This window comes from Camelina sativa, chromosome 10 (assembly GCF_000633955.1).
Source record: "Camelina sativa cultivar DH55 chromosome 10, Cs, whole genome shotgun sequence".
Lineage (NCBI taxonomy): Eukaryota > Viridiplantae > Streptophyta > Magnoliopsida > Brassicales > Brassicaceae > Camelina > Camelina sativa.
This window is the reverse complement of record NC_025694.1, coordinates 916481-934823: the sequence shown is the minus strand read 5'-3', so window position 1 is coordinate 934823 and position 18343 is coordinate 916481. Positions and strand designations below refer to the sequence as shown.

Below are 18343 nucleotides of genomic sequence, written 5' to 3'. Positions count from 1 at the left end.
TAGTTTCTCTCAAGTCACTTTGCGATATTTGCTGATGGATTGTTATTAAAATAAAATAAAAAAAACTCCAGGTTTTGAGTGGAGCAGAGAGAGGCGAGCCTGTTGCTATGCTTCTTTCACCTCTGAAGCCATCATTCGAGAACCCATCTACTGATGATACGGACACACTCAACGGAAGTCAGTTTACCTTTTTCTTAACAGCTCCTTTACAAGCATTCAGTCAAATGCTGGGCCTCTCAAACTCAAACCCCGACCCGGTTAGCACTTGTTATTTGATTTACCATAAATGAACCAAACTTTTTAGTGCGGCATGCCTCTTTACAAATTTCTTATCACAATCTTCAGGAAGTTTATGATGAAGCAGAGAGTATGCTTTCTGCTTCATTCTCAGAGTGGGAAACGATTCTGTTGACTTCCAAAGTCTTGAATCTCGTCTGGGCACAAGTCTTGCCTGATACATTCTTGAGACGGCTGATTCTAAGGTGAGTATATTCTCAAAAAGTTTTCGGAATTGAAACCACACAAAGCATGGACTCACGTCCTTCAGCCTTTATATTATTGTGTAGATTCATATTCTGCCGGTCTGTTCTCACGTCCTTCAGCCGCACAGAGGATGATGACCCGTATTTACCTCAGTGCCACCCGAACCTCCCAGAGCTGCTCTCACCGGTATCAAAACCGGTGCAGTCCTCAGTACAACGACTAGCTGATCACTTGGGTGTAGCCAAATCTTNATCAGGAAGTTTATGATGAAGCAGAGAGCATACTTTCTGCTTCCTTCTCAGAGTGGGAAACGATTCTGTTGACTTCCAAAGTCTTGAATCTCGTCTGGGCACAAGTCTTGCCTGATCCATTCTTGAGACGGCTGATTCTAAGGTGAGTATATTCTCAAAAAGTTTTCGGAATTGAAACCACACAAAGCATGGACTCACGTCCTTCAGCCTTTATATTATTGTGTAGATTCATATTCTGCCGGTCTGTTCTCACGTCCTTCAGCCGCACAGAGGATGATGACCCGTATTTACCTCAGTGCCACCCGAACCTCCCAGAGCTGCTCTCACCGGTATCAAAACCGGTGCAGTCCTCAGTACAACGACTAGCTGATCACTTGGGTGTAGCCAAATCTTTCCACTTCAACAAGACGTAAAATTAGAAAAAAAAAACCCCATGAGCCTAGGTTGTTTGTTCGTTCTTTTTTTTTAATATATAGAAAAAGTCTGTATTTTTTTTAGGGTATAAAGAAAAGAGAATTGTAATTTGGGAAGTTTAATTTCTTTTTATTTTATTTTGATTTGATGATTCTTTTTAGTTTTTGGTCCTTTTGTAAAAGAAGATTAGAGAACAAGGTAATAATCATTATTAGTCTCTTCTTTAGGATGGTTTGCTGCTGCTTTGTGTACGAGGAGAGACTTAACAATATTTGTGCATTGCGTAAAAGAAAGTGTGGTGACATTTGTTCTTTCGCATTTTCATAATCAATCTATTTTGAATTTTGTGATAATGATTTGACTCACTAAGAACCAAGTAAAAAAGATCGAAGCTTTACCCAACAGATGAAAGATGCCAGATTGAATCCTAGCCGTCAAATACTAAAACGCAAAGGCTAAATATTTACAGATTGAATCCTATTGGGTTATGTAAATATGCTATTCGGTTAAGATAGTTGGTTTAGCATATGGTTTAGATACTTGTATATAACAATGCTATCATTGTATTGAAAGACAAGTGCTTCATTGTTACTATAGGAAGCCGTAAAGGTGATGCTCGACAAGGTTGAGACACCGTATTACTCTTCCCTCAACTTTTATGTAGACAACAACTCAACCTACTGGTTGAAGCCATCCATTGATTTGTTTTGATTGGTTCTCGATGAACTATCGCATAGTAAACATAAGAGAAGGGGTCATTGGATCTGAGCTCAGGGTAAAAAATACATAAGCTGTGTTCTGTTGGAAGTGGAAGTAAAAAAAAAAAAAAAGATTGAAGAAGCTTTTTTTACCCAAAATATGAAAGATATACCAGATTGAATCGTAGCCGTCAAATACTAAAACGCAAAGGCTAAAAAGAAAAGGTGTCTCCATGTGATTTGGTCGTAGCCATTGTTGAGTCCAAATTTTGTCCGTAGTGGAGAGAGAGAGAGGAGGAAGAAACCTGGAGATTTCGAGGTGAGTATGCAGAGAATTGGATAATAATTCGATATGGTTGGGTTTTTTAGTTCTTCGATTAGATGATTAGGGTTGTAATTGCCTCTCATTATCATCGTCAACGACAATTTCAATTCGACTCTGATTAGATTTTTGGATTTTGAGCTCCAGTTATTAGTTTGATAGGTTTTTAAATCTTGATTTCAAATTTTTCAATTGCAGATAGGAAGTTAAAATCTCGAGAAACTCAGATAGACATCCTTGGTTTTTGAAGACCCTAGTTTCTACCATGTTGTTAACATTGAGAGCTTCTTTTGTGCCTATAACGACGTTAAAGCCTCGTTTTTTATACAACATTCCGCACAATCACCATATCGGTTTCTGCAAGTCCCCATTATTCAAGTTTAGAAGAACATATGCTCAAAATGACGACGAGTCTTCTTCTTCTACTGGTGGTGGAAACAGACCGGTTAGTAGCGATGATTCGACAAAGAAAGACCAATTTGGTGGTTTCAGTTTCAAGTGGAGGGAGCTGTTGAATCCGGATCAAGATAACTTTGTTGCTGTTGCGTTAGCCGGGGTATTGACTTGGGCTAGCCTTCAAGTCTTGTCTCAGCTTTTCTTAATCTCTTTCGCTATCCTTGTCGCTGCTCTCAAGTATTCATTTATCGCTGCTCTACTCATTTTCATTCTCGTCACTCTCCTCTAGCTTTCTCTATTTGTTTGATGAATTTGGTACCAAGTTGGTATAGTATGAAGTTGTTGCATCACACACAGGTTTGAATTCCAACTGTGGTTTCATACATTTGGCGTTTGTACTCGCTTCTTGAAAACAATGAAGAATGTCTCAAAAGAAACAGTTCCAAAAATCTCAAAGTTTATATGATCCAAACTCGAAGAAACACATTAACGAGAATCAAAATCAATCAAAGTTATTTCACTTAGACTTTTATTAATCTTATTACGATCAAGAACAATAATAATAGAACCATATGTTTTATATCATCAAAACCTTAGACCCCCTAAAGAAGATAAGATTGAAAAAAAAAAGACTACTTTTTAGAAGATTTCTTCTTCGAGCTAACAGCAACAACTTCAGGTTTAGGATACTTCTCAGCTTCACTTGGATCTAACCACTTGAGAGGATGGCGATTAAAGCAAGGCCAATTTGGTATAGTGATCAGAGTCGTGAGAACTACACCTCCAGCGTAGATCAACATCATCGTCCTAAACGACGCCGTTGCGTAACCAACAACGAACGCCATAACCGCGGCGATCAGAAGCAAGATCTGCATTAACTGCTCCGCCAATTTCTGCCCTTGCCAATCCATATCTGAAAAAAAAAACAAAAAAAACCAAAATTACAATCAAATTGAATAGTACAGATCTATGACGTCGGAGAATCTATACCTGGAAAATGAAGACGATTTCGAAATCTCTGTTTCTTCTCGACGGAAGTTGGATTTGGGGAAGAAGAAGAAGAAGAAGACGACGACGACTACGAAATTTCGGTTTAATACTAAACCGAAAAGTTTGACTGATGCAACCAAATTTAATATACCGTACGTAACGCACCAATCGGATTTTTGTAATAAATGGGCCTTATCTTTAAGCCCATTAATTTAACTGTAGGCCTTCAATGAAATCGGAACGGTTCAATTAACCACGATCCGCGACGTTTCGTATTCAACCAATAAGAATCGAGTAATGTAGCCCTGGCGATCCTCGTCAAACCTGTAGAGCTGAATCTTGTCCGTTGATTGCGTTCAAGAAAGCACATGTTGTGGTATTTTAACCCGCACGATTAGAAAACATGAGAAACACATTGATGAGCAATACTAACCGTCCGATTATTATTAAATCTGCTTTTGCCAAATCGTTTGCCTATAAATTAATATCAAGAGCCTTACACGCGTGAAGACAGACATTGTTGAAAAATAAAACTTTTTTTCAAGATCGAAAGCAAAAGCTCTTCTTTGAAAATTTGGAGAAGCTAGAGAGGTTTCTAAGGTACGATTCTCTCTTTTGATTTTTTTAGACAAAACAGTTAATTGTCATGTCTGTAATTTCATTTTAATTATGTTGTGTAAATTTTTATTTTATTTTATTTGCTAATGATTAAAGCAGCAAACAAATTTTAAAAAAAAAAAAAAAGAAGGAAAATTGTAAGAGAGTCGCAACAGCGCACCGGTCAATCAAGTCGGTAATTAGGGTTTAACCCAATCTTGGCCATTTTTCGCAACCGCAACTAGCTCATCATCATGTTGACGGCCCTCCGATCTCGTTGCTCCTCTTTTCTTCAAGATCAATCATGGAAACTAAGTTTATCTTCTGCTCCGAATCGCATCTTAGCCTTCTCTCCATTTTTTTCTTCAACCTCCGGAGCCAAAGACGTTTCAGAGATTCTCACACTTCCCGAAGTGGAGAAAATACTCGCCGACGTGAAAGCTGATAACGTTACGGTGGTACCAACTCACAATCACTGTTTCTGGGCCGATTACATGGTCGTCGCCACGGGAAGATCTGATTGGCACTTAAAAAACGTCGCTCAAGCATTAGTCTATAAGGTACACACGTCTTCCATCTTCCTCTATCGTTGAGATTGTTGATTTGGGTATAGCCAATTTTGTGAATTCGATATATGAGTATTGAATTTGACCTTTGATGGATAATGATTAGCTCTGTTTTGTGAACACGTTTTGATACGGTAAAGAGTGATCCAATGGTTTTCTTGTATTGCTCTTCACAGACCAAGCAAAAGCAGAAAGGCGCCAAACATATAATGCTGCCTTCTGTGCAAGGGTACGATAGCAAGTGGGTTGTCATAGACTACGGTTCGTGTGTTCATGTTTCTATCTACACAAAGTGTTCATTTTTATATTTCGTTGGAGTACTGTGTTGGATGTAATTCTCCGGATACCCTGTAGGAAAGTTTGTAGTCCATACACTTGATTAGAAGGCCAGGATTTATTTCAATTTGGCAAGCCTTTGGACTGCTGAAACATCTGGTACTGAGTCTTCTGATCTTCAGGTAAACAAGTCGCTTAATTTTATCGTCTTTATTGATTATATTGAAGCCTTTTTTTCTTTTTTGGGTTGTTGTTGTAGAATCTTCAAAACGCTTTTGTAAAGGTTAGACCAATAAACAATTCGAAAAGGAAACCGGCGAAAGTGAGTTCTTGATTCTGTTCGATGGACATACAATCTTCTAAGTCTATCGTGTTTTTAAATCCTAGACGGGTTGAGGATATGATTTTAATAAGCCTATTATCAATATCATTCCCTTTTTTTTTAAGCCACCTGTCTATTTGTTTTCCTTTTTTTTTTTTTTTAAAGTCACCTGTATTTATTTCCTTTTATAATTTGGAAAAGAAATAATTTGTCTCTCCTAATCAAAAAAGGAAAACGAATTAAGCCCTCTCTCTATATGGTCACGGTCGTGTTGTCTCACACAATTTGATTTTAATAAGCCTATTATCAAGAATACTGTTTCCAATTTGGCCAATTCCCTTTCTTATTGGCATATATATATAGAGAGACATAAATGAATAAAAGCTGAAAACTACATGGTCACACGCAGGGACATGTAAACATAATATGTGCACATAGATACAGACTTCTGCTGTGTCAATCATGATGTCCACCATTACAGACTTCTAACTCACCTGCTAAGTCAAATCTGCCACAAGCTTGGCTGCAATAGATTCATGTCCTCGAGTCTGCAAAAAAAATTGAAAAGTCTGTTAGCAATCAAGGAGAAAGTAAATAGGGCCACCGGAATGAAACAAATCACCTTACACTCTCTTGCAGCTGAAGATAGATGTCACTATCAGCAAAACCTTTGATATTGAATATCCCAAGCTCCAGGTCCAAAAAGCGAGAGTAAAAAAAACATCCAATGGAACAACAAGGACAATATCACAAATCAGTTTTTTCCTAATCGCTTCAAACTACGGAAGAAGTACGAAGGTAAGAAAGAACCTGAGCTAAGGCAGGATTAGCAATGCCAGAAGTACAAACGGTGTGGTGTTCTTACAAACTTGCGGGAACGGTGACGCCTGTAAGCAGATGGAAACGGTGTCGAACTTGTACAGGATCTCGCTAGAGAAACATAGCATTAGCTGGCATGATTCCTTCAACCGCAACAACCTGAAAAAGAAAAGAGAATATGAAACTATATATGACAATTAACATGCAATTTCAAGAACAAATTAGCTTTAGAAATTCAAAATATCCAGTTATTAAATGGCACAAAACAGAGTGTACCAACCTACCTTGGAAAGTGCCTGACTGATCACAATTTTCCCACATCCATAAGCACAAGGAATGGCACAGGTTCCGCCACGAATAGAAGGGGAGAGGGCATCAAGGACACGCTGCCAACAGGAAAAGAAAGCAATCAACAATACACATCTTCAATTGACTATCACCGTTGTCAAAAAAAGTTAATTGAGTAGTTACCTGCTCAGTGAGTAGAGGAGGAGTATCAACAGAAAGCTTTAATGCAACTGGCCTAGGCGTACACAAGCCAGCTCTGACATATTATCAACCAACAAATTTAATAAGATAACCAAAAGAAGTAGCGATAAGAAAATACGTTGCAAACCTGAAACATGGCGAAAGATTATGGCAGGAGCCCTTGCAACGCCACCAACATAAGATGAAACTACCACCAATTCATAAGAGGATATGGCCTTATTTGCTAGGTAATCAAGTATCCGAGGTTGTTCATGAATATCAAGCAGAAAAAAAATCAGCCATAAGAAAATCCATTGTGACAATTGAGAAAAGGGGAACTCAATGCTTTGAGGAATAATTTAAACATGATCGAATGAAATTTCAAAGTAGCCCATAGACTGTGTCCGGGTTGAAGATGACAAGCAAGCACACGGTCTGAACGAGACTGTGCTGTTATCAAATTTTCCACAAGCTTGGTTGCAATAGATTCACGTCCTTGAGTCTGCAAACAAAAATTATAAAATAAAAAAGTCACATGAAAAGTCTGTTAGCCACCAACATTACATCAGGTGAAACTAAAAAACTGTAATAGTTGACCTCTGTGGTTGATTCGGTAGGAGTAACTTGATATATCCTGAGGCTTGCTTTTTATCCTGCAATAACAAGAATCGGTTAAAACAAAGTAGCTGAACTTAAATAATTAGTCATTAGTGAAGGATGATTGAAACAATACCTCAAGGTCAAGGGGTTCTTCTTCTTACCTGAGTGTAGATTAGCAAATCTCTGAAAGTCACTAGGGGAAAAAGAAGAGGATGTAACACGAGATATCTGAAGAAACCTTACCTAAACAGATAATTCTAGACGAGAAGATAAGAGAAAACGCTTGACAACGATCAATCAAAGCCATCACCGATCAATCGTAAGAAGGATCCTCCACAAAACTAAATCAACAATAACAAAACGACAAGTAGTAACATGTAACAAAAAGAAAAAACAAAAGTAAGCGAGAACAAATCAATGAGCGAGTTATTAATGGCATAGGTTCTGCCACGAAGGGGAAAATTCTAGCAGATGTGGTGTCCTTCTTTGTGGTGCAGGCAAAGCTGGAGCTGTCAAGATCTGCATCAAATCACAGAACGCATTGGTTAAAACTTTAGTTTTCTATTTATGAAGTACATTACCTTGATGAAACTCGATGCATTGCCTTCTTGTTCTCTACTTTTTCACAGGTTGAGCTTAAAACTTTGAAGTGAGCAAGACCTCGTTTTGCCCTGTGGAGCAGCAGAGTTGCTGGTTATGGATTGAGGATCCATATATGATGAGGAGGCGGAAAGAGTATCAGTCATGGAGTGAATCAATCTAATTTTATAACAATTTGGCTCACCTGTCTCGATTTTCCATCAGTTTGGTAGTGCTAGCTAAGTTTTTAGTTTCCCTGTAATGAGGCAATCAACACACACACAAAAAAAAAAGATTACAAGAGGAACGTTAGACCAGAGTTGGTATCAGAATGGTTATTAAGAATGTTACTTACCCTTTCACATTTTGCTGATGACTGCATTCGGCTTCAGACTACTGTGTAAACCTTAGACCCCCTAAAGAAGATAAGATTGAAAAAAAAAAAGACTACTTTTTAGAAGATTTCTTCTTCGAGCTAACAGCAACAACTTCAGGTTTAGGATACTTCTCAGCTTCACTTGGATCTAACCACTTGAGAGGATGACGATTAAAGCAAGGCCAATTTGGTATAGTGATCAGAGTCGTCAGGACTACACCTCCGGCGTAGATCAACATCATCGTCCTAAACGACTCCGTTGCGTAACCAACAACAAACGCCACAACCGCGGCGATCAGAAGCAAGATCTGCATTAACTGCTCCGCCAATTTCTGCCCTTGCCAATCCATATCTGAAAAAAAAAACAAAAAAATTACAATGAAATTGAATAGTATAGATCTATGACGTCGAAGAATCTATACCTGGAAAATGAAGACGATTTCGAATCTCTGTTTCTTTTCGACGGAAGAAGAAGAAGACGACTACGAAACTTCGGTTTAATACTAAACCGAAAAGTTTGACTGATGCAACCAATTTAATGTACCGTATGTAACGCAACCAATCGGATTTTCGTAATGAATGGGCCTTATCTTTAAGCCCATTAATTTAACTGTCGGCCTAAATTGAAATCGGAACGGTTCATTAACCACGATCCTCGCCGTTTCGTATTCAACCAATAGGAATCGAGTAATGTAGCACTGGCGATCCTCGTCAAACCTGTAGAGCTAGATCTGGACCGTTGATTGCGTTCAAGAAAGCACATGTTGTGGTATTTTAACCCGCACGATTAGAAAACGTGAGAAACACATCGATGAGCGATACTAACCGTCCGATTATTAAATCTGCTTTTGCCAATCGTTGCCTATAAATTAATATCAAGAGCCTTACACGAGTGGAGACTGACATTGTTGAGAAAAAAACCTTTTTCGAGATCGAAAGCGAAAGCTCTTGTTTGAAAATTCGGAGAAGCTAGAGAGGTTTCTAAGGTACGATTCTCTTTTGATTTTCCCGGAAAATTTATTTCGTTTGATCTTTAAACTGCTGTAATCGTTCGGTATCACGTATGAAATTAGGGAGATGAATCGATTCGCTAGATTTGAGTATTAGATTGTTTCTTTGGGTGGAATCGTCTGCTTCCTCTGTAAATTTTCGGTAGTTTTCACCGATGTAATTAGATGATTATTCGTATTCGTCTCCTGTAAATTAGGGTTTCGGTTTTCTTGATTAGGCGATTTACAATTGGGGATTTGTTTTGGTTTTGTGTTGATCTTTACGATACATTCTTGCAATTGAAATACCTAAGGTTCTAAATTTTGTTATCTTGATGTATAGATGGCTCGTACTAAGCAAACAGCTCGTAAGTCTACTGGAGGAAAGGCTCCTAGGAAGCAGCTTGCTACAAAGGTAATCTCTCATATGTGATCTGGGTTTGCTTTTATTGACACAGTTCTGGATTTGTTCTAATTGTTTTTTTTTTCTTTTTTTTTTTCCAATTTAAGGCTGCACGTAAGTCTGCACCAACCACTGGAGGAGTCAAGAAGCCCCATCGTTACCGTCCTGGAACTGTTGCTCTTCGGTATGCATTCTGTTTTCTCAAAAAATAATTTCGTTATACTTGGTTGGTATCGTAGTTGACCTAATATTGTTTTCTTGTTATTGATTAACAGTGAAATCCGTAAGTACCAGAAGAGTACTGAGTTGCTGATCAGGAAGCTCCCTTTCCAGAGGCTTGTTCGTGAGATTGCCCAGGACTTCAAGGTAATGAATGTGGTGCTTATGAGTCTATTGAATCTGAAAAATATGTGTTTTGGATATCATATGACATTCTTTATGTTCATTGTTATAACCTTGTGTGCTTTTTTCTCTATGAATGCAGACTGATCTGCGTTTCCAGAGCCATGCTGTGCTTGCACTCCAGGAGGCTGCAGAAGCATACCTTGTTGGTCTCTTTGAGGATACTAACCTCTGCGCCATTCATGCCAAGCGTGTCACCATAATGCCAAAAGACATTCAACTTGCACGCAGGATCAGAGGAGAGCGTGCTTAAGTGTGATGGGGAAGGTTGTCGGATTATGTGAATGTGGAGGGTTTTCTAAATAGATAGTTGGAATTAGATAATGGCTTTAAAAGCTTTCGGTTGTAGGAGACCTGAATACAATGCTGGTTGGCTTTTTTTTTCTTTTCTTGTCTACTTGTTCTTATGATTTCCGTGTGTTCTTACTTTAGCCTACGTTTTGTGGTGTGTTTATTGCTTTCTTCTTTGGCAATATCAAACGCCGAAAAGACATATTGATATGTTAAAGTTTCTGACTTTTGTTTCATCTGCTTGTGTTCATTAAAAATATGTTTGATTTTGTTATAATAAATTAGGTTTGTGTTTCAAAGTTTTATTCATTCATTATTAATAACTTTAACATTCACGAAATTGGTAATCCGCGTGACTCGTAAAATATTCAATCGTAGCCGTTGAGATGAGTTCAGAAAACACAATGTGCAAATGTTTTAACCGTCGGATTATGGATGTAAGAAAGCACAAAAGGAGCGTATCGTGAGAACACACTTTGGTAGCATAACCCTTATAAATAACCGCATTGTGGCCACAACTACTACAATCATCTGCAATTACTGCTTTTGCGACGAAAGACGAAAAAAAAAAAAAACCAAAACAGAAGTCAGCTCAAGCGACAAGAGGTATGATTTGCGATTAGGGTAATAGTTTTAAGCTCGTTTCTTAAATTTCCAGTTATTGTCTCTGCGATCTGATCGTCACGACAATTGACTTTTGGATTTTGTCCCGTTCCTGTTTGAAAAAACAAATCTCCGTCTTTCAAATTTGCTGCATAGATATATATACATGTTGAGATCGAGTCTGGTCGCTTTGTTGTCTGATCAACACTTAATAATAGTTGGTCTGTTTCTTGCTTCGTGGCTCTGTGTTAGTGATCTGTCTTGATTGCGATTGTCACTGCGTAGTTGTGTTTTGAAAAATTAGGGTTTGTGAGTCGATTTTTTCCCCTTTGGCAAAATCCGGCTTGATAAACGATTCATCATTGTTAGGGCTTTTTGGTTTCGCCAATTTCTTGATCAAATTAGTTTTGGATGATCTTCAATTGACTGTTTAGTTTCTTGTGAATACGCTCGCAGAGATGGCTCGTACCAAGCAAACCGCTCGTAAGTCCACCGGAGGAAAAGCTCCAAGGAAGCAGCTTGCTACTAAGGTTTTTGTTCCTTCTTTGTCTTCTCTTCGTGCTCAAAATTGTGCCTTTAGTTTTCAAAATCGAGTGTTGATCTTCTTCTGTATTCAACACAGGCTGCTCGTAAATCTGCACCAACCACTGGTGGAGTCAAGAAACCACATCGTTACCGTCCTGGAACTGTTGCTCTTCGGTTTGTCCCTACCTTCTTATATGGTTGATTCTTCACAGTTTGTCTTTTAAAGTTATGCTAAAAATTTCTCCTCATCGCTTTGGTGTTCAGTGAAATCCGTAAGTACCAGAAGAGTACTGAGTTGTTGATCAGGAAACTCCCATTCCAGAGGCTTGTTCGTGAGATTGCTCAAGATTTCAAAACTGATTTGCGTTTCCAGAGCCATGCTGTGTTGGCTCTCCAGGAAGCTGCTGAAGCATACCTTGTTGGTCTCTTTGAAGACACTAACCTCTGCGCCATTCATGCCAAGCGTGTCACCATTATGCCTAAGGATATTCAGTTGGCTCGTCGTATCAGAGGTGAACGCGCTTAAGAGGCCTACCAAGAAACAACCGATCAGGTTTTAACTTCGCTCTGCGGATTTGATTCAAGATTGATTGGTCTACTACTAGTTTTTTTTCTTGCTCTCTCTCAATTGCTGTGTTTTTTTTTCTTCTTAATTTCGGGTATGTTAGTAGGGAGTACCAAATTAGTAAGTAACAAGTCTGCAATCTTGTGTTCTTTAAGCTTATGTGTATTGCAAACTCTTTTTAACTCTTTGTTAAATTATTATGTTTTCTTAACTTAGTTTGTCACCATATCTTTCTCTTCAGAGGTCTTTAATGGCTGATATTTTCTGTTTCCTATTTAATTAATAAGTTTTGTGGATTTGTTGAATCTTTCTAAAACAATTTGGATTGTGGATGATAAGTTTGGACGGCCCTCAACAAAACAACCCCCTTAAAAAAAGGAAGATACGTTCCTAAACCATTGAGAACCAACTTTTCTTTATTTTGACCAATAGATTTTGTTTTCCTTTTATCGCAACCTCTTAAATATATTCTTCGTCAATCAAAAACCCATTTACCCAAAACGTCCTCTTTTCTTTGTTCTGCATTTCTCCGAAACTCTGAATAAGAAAACATCAATCATCCATCAAATCAAATGGGAGAAGTAGATGAGAAACCGTCGTCCATTGATGTAGCTTCTCCGAGGTATTCATCTACCAAAGTTGCGGATATCGATACAGAGCTTCACAAGATGAAAGCTTCCCTTGAGAACGAGGTCGTTTCTTTGAAAGCCGAGTTATTGAAGAAAGATACGTTGATGAAGAATCTTGAAGCTGAGGTGGAGAAAAGTAAAGAATTAGAGAAGCAACTTCTTGATTCCGTTGATGAGAAATCAAGAGAGTTAGAGGAAACAAAAGCTTTCGTAGAAGAATCCAAGGTAGAGATCGCTTCTTTGAAAGAGAGGATAGAAACATCTTACAATAGCCAAGATTCTAGTGAGGACGAAGACGAAGATGATAGTTCTGTTCAGGATTTTGATATCGAGTCAATAAAGATTGAGATGGAATCAACCAAGGAGAGTCTCGCAAAGGCTCACGAGGCTGCAGAAGCTTCCTCTTTGAGGGTGTCTGATTTGTTAGAAGAGATGAAATCGATTAAGAACGAGCTTCAATCAGCGACTGATGCAGAGATGACGAGCAAGAAAGCAATGGATGATTTGGCATTGGCTTTAAAAGAGGTGGCTACTGATTGTAGCCAAGCGAAGGAGAAGCTTGTGGTTGCGGAAACAGAGCTCGAGGCTTCGAGGTTGGAGTCTCAGCAATGGAAAGAGAAACACGATGAAGTTAGGAAAGAAGCGGAACTGCTCAAGAACACGAGCGAGAGACTTAGGATTGAAGCAGAGGAATCACTTTTGGCTTGGAATGGGAAAGAATCTGTGTTTGTGAGTTGCATAAAGAGAGGAGAAGACGAGAAGAACTCACTTCTTGATGAGAACAATAGATTGCTTGAAGCTCTTGTTGCTGCTGAGAATCTGAGCAAGAAGGCTAAAGATGAGAATCACAAGGTTAGAGATATACTTAAACAAGCCATTAACGAAGCTAATGTAGCGAAAGAAGCAGCCGGGATCGCCAGAGCTGAGAATTCGAATTTGAAAGATGCCTTGTTGGATAAGGAAGATGAACTGGAATTCGCTTTGAAGGAGATCGAGAGGGTGAAGGTTAACGAAGCTTTGGCTAATGACAATGTAAAGAAGTTGAAGAAGCTGTTGTCTGAAATAGAGGTAGCTATGGAGGAAGAGAAACACAGAAGCCTGAGCAGACAAGAGTCGTTGCACAAGGATGTAGAAGTTGTTGTTGAGAAGAAGATTGAGGAGAAGGAGAAGAAGGAACATAGCGAGAAGAAGGAAGAGAAGAAAGAGAACAAGAAGGAGAAGAGAGAGAGCAAGAAGGAGAAGAAAGAACATAGCGAGAAAAAGGAAGAGAAGGAGAAGAAAGAGCAGACACATCAGAACATAGATAAGAAGATGATTGGGAAAACTTGTAGTTTCAGTATCATGAAGCTCGGTCATCACAACTACAACCATAGCAAGCACAACAAAGAAACAGCACTAGTAGAGGAAGAGATCACAAAAGCCTCAAACGGTGGGAATCATCAACAAGAGAACAGTGATGGAAGTGGCGAAGGAAGCTCTCCAAGTTCAGATTCTTACCTATTCAAAGGTTCAATCTTTGACGTAGCAGAGACGCCACATGCGCAGACGCATCACAAAAGGAGATCATCGTGTACGTTTTTGGAAGAAGTAGAGACGATGAATCCAGAGGATCTGGAGAATTTGGATGGGAATCATTTAGAAGAAGGAGAGTTGAACGACAAAGGAGCAGTAGCAAGGAAGAAGAAGGCATTTATACGTAGGTTTGGTGATCTTCTCGTTAGGAGGAAGAGCTTAAGTTTCTCACACAAGAAAGAGTCTTCCACTGATTCACAAGATAAGCAGCAGCAACCACAGACTCCTCCGTCTCCGTCTCCGCCACTATTACCGCCCATGTCTCCGGAGCCCTGAAGAGCATTGTTTTATTAATATATACTTTTGTGATACGCCATTGTTGTGTTCTCTTCTACTACATACAGCTTTTGAGGTTTGCAGGAATTTTATTGTGTGTACATAGACAAAACGTTTTAATTTTTTCTTGGTAATAAAGATTGTTTTGAACTTTTTGATCTTTGCAGTGTTACTTATGTCTTCATTCAATTGTTGACATTCTTGGTCGAACCGGTTTAGTTATTTAGAAATTCCCGGATTGGGGAGGAGACGCAAGTTTCGAATTATTTAATTTCTCGTTAGAAGGCCTTTCAATACAAAGGCTTATTAATTTTGTTTAGATTTCCTTAACTCTTTTCACTATATATATGGGCCGAGAAAACTTTTTCGAATTTTTCTTTAAACTATTTGTATAAACCAAATATATATATATACTGAGCAAGGTCACGCAATGTGGTAAAGGTGTCAGAGGTGCAACTTTACAATATAAAGATTTTTGATACACAAGCAAAGAGTTCAACTATATTCGAATATCGAAAGTGAAGTTCAATTCCATTTATTTTCATTCTTAATTTATATTGTTATGCAAATATAACTAGAAATTTTATTTATTTTAAAAAACACATATTTGCCAAATTTAGTCTCAAATTCTCTAGTGCGAGTTCTTTTATTGCTTTTTAATCAGTCCTTGTGTAAAGGATTTGCCCCTATGTTTTGTGCTTCTCTAGCTTTATATGTCTATTTATGCTAATAAAATTGAAATCCTTTTGCTCGCATTTAACCAAATTACAAAAGCAAAATGTAATGCATATTGTGGGGAAAAGGTATGCAAGATTCCAACAAATCAAGAAAAAAGTAATACTAATAAAGAAAATATTTATGGGAAAAATCATAATGGATTGAATTGCATAATAGCCTTTCTAATAATAGCAACCAAAATGTGGGGACACTAATGTTATCACCCAACCACTCAACGATGATGGGCTTTTACATCACGGCCCAATCTTCACCTTCCACGTAACCTCACGCCTGACGCACGGACACCACTTCCACTTGGCATCTAGTTTTGTCACTTGCTTTCAATTTCCCACGTGTACGGTTACTACGTGGCCACGTACATCACTGTTTTGTTTTTCTTTGAACATTTGGAGTATATTGATTCAATAATTCGCTTTTTCAAAGCATTGACTTCTTGACCTATGTGTCTTCCATAAGTAAAATAAGTTGGTGATGTAATTTCATCTGAAAGATATATATAGCTAAATATCATCTGTAATATTAGAAAGTTAGAATAAATAACATATCTCAAGTCTTAACAACATAATATTTTAGAAATAACATATGAAGGATATATATTTTTTCCTTGAGTATCGAAAGAGATCATTGAGTGAGGATTTGTTTAAGCGTATTTGAAAAAGAAATTTGTTTGAATCATTATGATTCATGAACCATGAATATAGTATCCGACTATACTACATACGCATTATATATATACACAAAAACGATAACAAGGAAACATTATGGGTTGCGACTATAAACGGATTTTGTTATTATCTATTAGTTAAAAGTTATTGCTTACTTACAAATCTGAGAAATGTAAGTAAGACGCTTAAGCAATAATAAGCCGATTACACACAACAGAAAAGAAAAAAAAAACAAAGAACAGATAATGATTAACGCACACGTAAGAATTTTGGAGTCCTACATTTTCTAATAGTTTGTTTAAGCAACATTTTAATTTTATTTTTTTTGGCTTTTAGCTTATGATTTATTTAGCCATTGACCTGTTATTCCGTCGACATCTAATTTTTAATACTATAATAAGAAGCTCATTTATTAATTTATGTATAGGAGTAGTATTTTTAATTGTTATATACTCCTCCTATATACAGAATGAGTTTGTTTTTTATTGGGTTGCGGAAAACGATTACAAATCTAAAAATGTGGGCCATTCTTTCTTTCTTTTTCTAAAATTAGGTATTTTTATTTATTTTAAATTTAAAACGGGTAAGTTTGGTAGAATACTTCATTTTAAAAGAGATAATATATACTAAAAATAGGTAATCGCATTTACTCAGTCAGGTATTAACTTTTCATTCCTTGTGATAGAGATTAGTGATGGAATTATTTTATTGGGAACATGTGTTTGACAATAAGTAAAATTTTGCTTGGAAGAATACAAATAATAAAATAGCGACGAAGAGAGACAACATGAATTGAAACTGGCATTACTTTGCGAGTTACACAACTCCACCTTGTTCCTGTCCTTGTTGTTGATGAGTTTTTTTTTTTTTTGAGAGTTGCCACGTGACAAATGGGCCTAATTCGACGATATTATTAACGGCCCAATAGTCTCGTGGACCCATAACGGAGTTAGTTGGTGCTGACTGTATATGTATGTATGTGTATAAATATTGTATAAGCTGTAGACTGAAACCATATGAAAAAGAAAGAGAAGCTTAAATTCTCTCTCAACGCATATCTCGCTTTTAATAAACCTCAAAAGAATAATAAAAAGAGAGGAGGAGGAAGCAAAAAAACAGTTTTGATCGAGACGTAGAACCCACAAACAAAATATTCTCTCTTTTTGCTCTGTTCTTTGATCTGAGTCTGACCATCCATCAATGGAGAGATACGACATCTTAAGAGATCTTGGCTCCGGTAACTTTGGAGTTGCCAAGCTTGTCAGAGACAAATCCAACGGAGAGTTTTACGCCGTTAAATACATCGAGANGTAGAGAGGTCGTTTAAGTTTTTTTTTTTTTTTTTTTTTTGTTGTCTATCTATCACACGAGATTGTTGATATGAAAAAACTGGTCTCTCTGTCTTTCTCATCTGGATTTCTGTTTCTGTTTTTAGAAATCAATTTTAATTATTATATCATCAAAATGGGTTTTGTACAGATTGATGAACATGTTCAGAGAGAGATCATCAACCACAGAGACTTGAAGCATCCTAATATCATCCGATTTAAGGAGGTATGTTATGTATATGATAAAGAGGATTGAATTTTATTTTAAAAATCAACTTTTAGTAGCGAGAACACAGAAAAAAAAACCAACAAAACAAAATTATTGTTCGAAACTTGGTTACTGATATATTTTTGTTTTCCCCGCTACAAAAGAAGAACTGGCGTGCAAGTATATTTTGGATCATCTAATTAAAATCCGACCCATGGTTAAAATAAAATTAGATATTTTCTGGTCATGTAATTTATGCCGTATCATGGTTAGACTTTGGACCTCTTCTAAGGGAATGTATTATATTCGCTTTTAATACTATATATATGTCCCATTCTCCAACGGTCCAAATTCGAGTTTCATTATTTGACACCGTATGTTCATATATATATAAATATAGCCACGGCGTTGAAAATTATTCAGTTACAAATTGTATAAATAGAAGCAATCGGTAGGTCGTCTCGATCTTGAGGAAAAAATATATATTTAAAAAAAAAAGAATAAAACAATTATGATGTATGTGTTGGCTTTTAATGTCTAATTTTTGTTTTGTTTTGTTTTGTTTTGCAGGTTTTTGTGACACCAACACATCTTGCAATAGTAATGGAGTATGCAGCAGGCGGTGAACTTTTCGAAAGAATTTGCAATGCCGGTCGATTCAGCGAAGACGAAGTATATAACTTAATTCATCATTAACGATGATTTAAAACTGTGTTATCGTGGTTAATTATATTATTATTGATTGATTACGTACTTTTTGCTTATTATTATTTTAGGCAAGATATTATTTCAAACAACTGATCTCGGGAGTTAGCTATTGTCACGCTATGGTACGTGAAATCTTATCTGAATGAAATCTCCAGCGGTTATATAATATTAAGTAACTGGAACTTTTTATTTTTATTGCAGCAAATATGTCATAGAGACCTTAAGCTTGAGAATACACTCTTAGATGGGAGCCCGTCGTCGCAGCTCAAAATTTGCGATTTTGG

General features: G+C 37.3%; 7 protein-coding genes and 2 pseudogenes across 8 annotated transcripts in view; 7 read left to right on the top strand and 2 right to left on the bottom strand.

Annotated features, from left to right (window-relative positions):
• LOC104719928 (protein SCAI-like) overlaps nucleotides 1-1460 on the top strand; it is a 3696-nt gene extending 2236 nt beyond the window's left edge. Inside the window, exons 3-5 of the mRNA XM_019230637.1 lie at nucleotides 63-257; nucleotides 740-876; nucleotides 961-1460. Coding sequence (XP_019086182.1) covers nucleotides 63-257; nucleotides 740-876; nucleotides 961-1147 — 519 coding nt within the window. The 3' untranslated portion in view covers nucleotides 1148-1460. The remainder of the gene's footprint in view (nucleotides 1-62; nucleotides 258-739; nucleotides 877-960) is intronic.
• LOC104716301 lies at nucleotides 2035-3003 on the top strand. Its single transcript, XM_010433688.2, has 2 exons — nucleotides 2035-2165; nucleotides 2367-3003. The coding sequence occupies exon 2, from the start codon at nucleotides 2434-2436 to the stop codon at nucleotides 2851-2853; it is 420 nt and encodes a 139-aa protein (XP_010431990.1). The 5' UTR covers nucleotides 2035-2165; nucleotides 2367-2433; the 3' UTR covers nucleotides 2854-3003.
• Nucleotides 3067-3477, bottom strand: LOC104716302 (probable signal peptidase complex subunit 1). Its single transcript, XM_010433689.1, has one exon. It carries the CDS (start codon nucleotides 3473-3475, stop codon nucleotides 3197-3199), a length of 279 nt encoding a protein of 92 aa, XP_010431991.1. The 5' UTR covers nucleotides 3476-3477; the 3' UTR covers nucleotides 3067-3196.
• Nucleotides 3952-5640, top strand: LOC104716298 (annotated as a pseudogene).
• LOC104716300 (probable signal peptidase complex subunit 1) lies at nucleotides 8204-8677 on the bottom strand. Its single transcript, XM_010433687.1, has 2 exons — nucleotides 8580-8677; nucleotides 8204-8509 (listed from the first exon to the last, which is right to left on the bottom strand). The coding sequence occupies exon 2, from the start codon at nucleotides 8505-8507 to the stop codon at nucleotides 8229-8231; it is 279 nt and encodes a 92-aa protein (XP_010431989.1). The 5' UTR covers nucleotides 8508-8509; nucleotides 8580-8677; the 3' UTR covers nucleotides 8204-8228.
• Nucleotides 9033-10478, top strand: LOC104716297 (histone H3.3). Its single transcript, XM_010433686.2, has 5 exons — nucleotides 9033-9143; nucleotides 9490-9561; nucleotides 9657-9733; nucleotides 9825-9915; nucleotides 10034-10478. The coding sequence occupies exons 2-5, from the start codon at nucleotides 9490-9492 to the stop codon at nucleotides 10202-10204; spliced, it is 411 nt and encodes a 136-aa protein (XP_010431988.1). The 5' UTR covers nucleotides 9033-9143; the 3' UTR covers nucleotides 10205-10478.
• On the top strand, nucleotides 10738-12171 carry LOC104716295 (histone H3.3). 2 transcript variants are annotated; one of them, XM_010433684.1, is made up of 4 exons: nucleotides 10738-10848; nucleotides 11302-11375; nucleotides 11468-11544; nucleotides 11635-12171. In XM_010433684.1, the coding sequence occupies exons 2-4, from the start codon at nucleotides 11304-11306 to the stop codon at nucleotides 11894-11896; spliced, it is 411 nt and encodes a 136-aa protein (XP_010431986.1). In that variant the 5' UTR covers nucleotides 10738-10848; nucleotides 11302-11303; the 3' UTR covers nucleotides 11897-12171. The 2 variants fall into 2 exon arrangements, with proteins under 2 accessions (XP_010431986.1, XP_010431987.1); XM_010433685.2 differs by having other exon boundaries at nucleotides 10776-10866.
• On the top strand, nucleotides 12260-14564 carry LOC104716294 (WEB family protein At5g16730, chloroplastic-like). Its single transcript, XM_010433683.2, has one exon. The coding sequence runs from the start codon at nucleotides 12508-12510 to the stop codon at nucleotides 14410-14412; it is 1905 nt and encodes a 634-aa protein (XP_010431985.1). The 5' UTR covers nucleotides 12260-12507; the 3' UTR covers nucleotides 14413-14564.
• LOC104719927 overlaps nucleotides 16840-18343 on the top strand; it is a 3259-nt pseudogene continuing 1755 nt past the window's right edge.

Coding starts and splice junctions, on each gene's coding strand:
- LOC104716297 (XM_010433686.2), top strand. CDS start 9,490: ATGGCTCGTACTAAGCAAACAGCTCGTAAGTCTACTGGAGGAAAGGCT. Junction 9,562..9,656: donor GGAAGCAGCTTGCTACAAAG/GTAATCTCTCAT, acceptor TTCCAATTTAAG/GCTGCACGTAAGTCTGCACC. Junction 9,734..9,824: donor CCTGGAACTGTTGCTCTTCG/GTATGCATTCTG, acceptor ATTGATTAACAG/TGAAATCCGTAAGTACCAGA.
- LOC104716294 (XM_010433683.2), top strand. CDS start 12,508: ATGGGAGAAGTAGATGAGAAACCGTCGTCCATTGATGTAGCTTCTCCG.
- LOC104716301 (XM_010433688.2), top strand. CDS start 2,434: ATGTTGTTAACATTGAGAGCTTCTTTTGTGCCTATAACGACGTTAAAG.
- LOC104716302 (XM_010433689.1), bottom strand. CDS start 3,475: ATGGATTGGCAAGGGCAGAAATTGGCGGAGCAGTTAATGCAGATCTTG.
- LOC104716300 (XM_010433687.1), bottom strand. CDS start 8,507: ATGGATTGGCAAGGGCAGAAATTGGCGGAGCAGTTAATGCAGATCTTG.
- LOC104716295 (XM_010433684.1), top strand. CDS start 11,304: ATGGCTCGTACCAAGCAAACCGCTCGTAAGTCCACCGGAGGAAAAGCT. Junction 11,376..11,467: donor GGAAGCAGCTTGCTACTAAG/GTTTTTGTTCCT, acceptor TATTCAACACAG/GCTGCTCGTAAATCTGCACC. Junction 11,545..11,634: donor CCTGGAACTGTTGCTCTTCG/GTTTGTCCCTAC, acceptor TTTGGTGTTCAG/TGAAATCCGTAAGTACCAGA.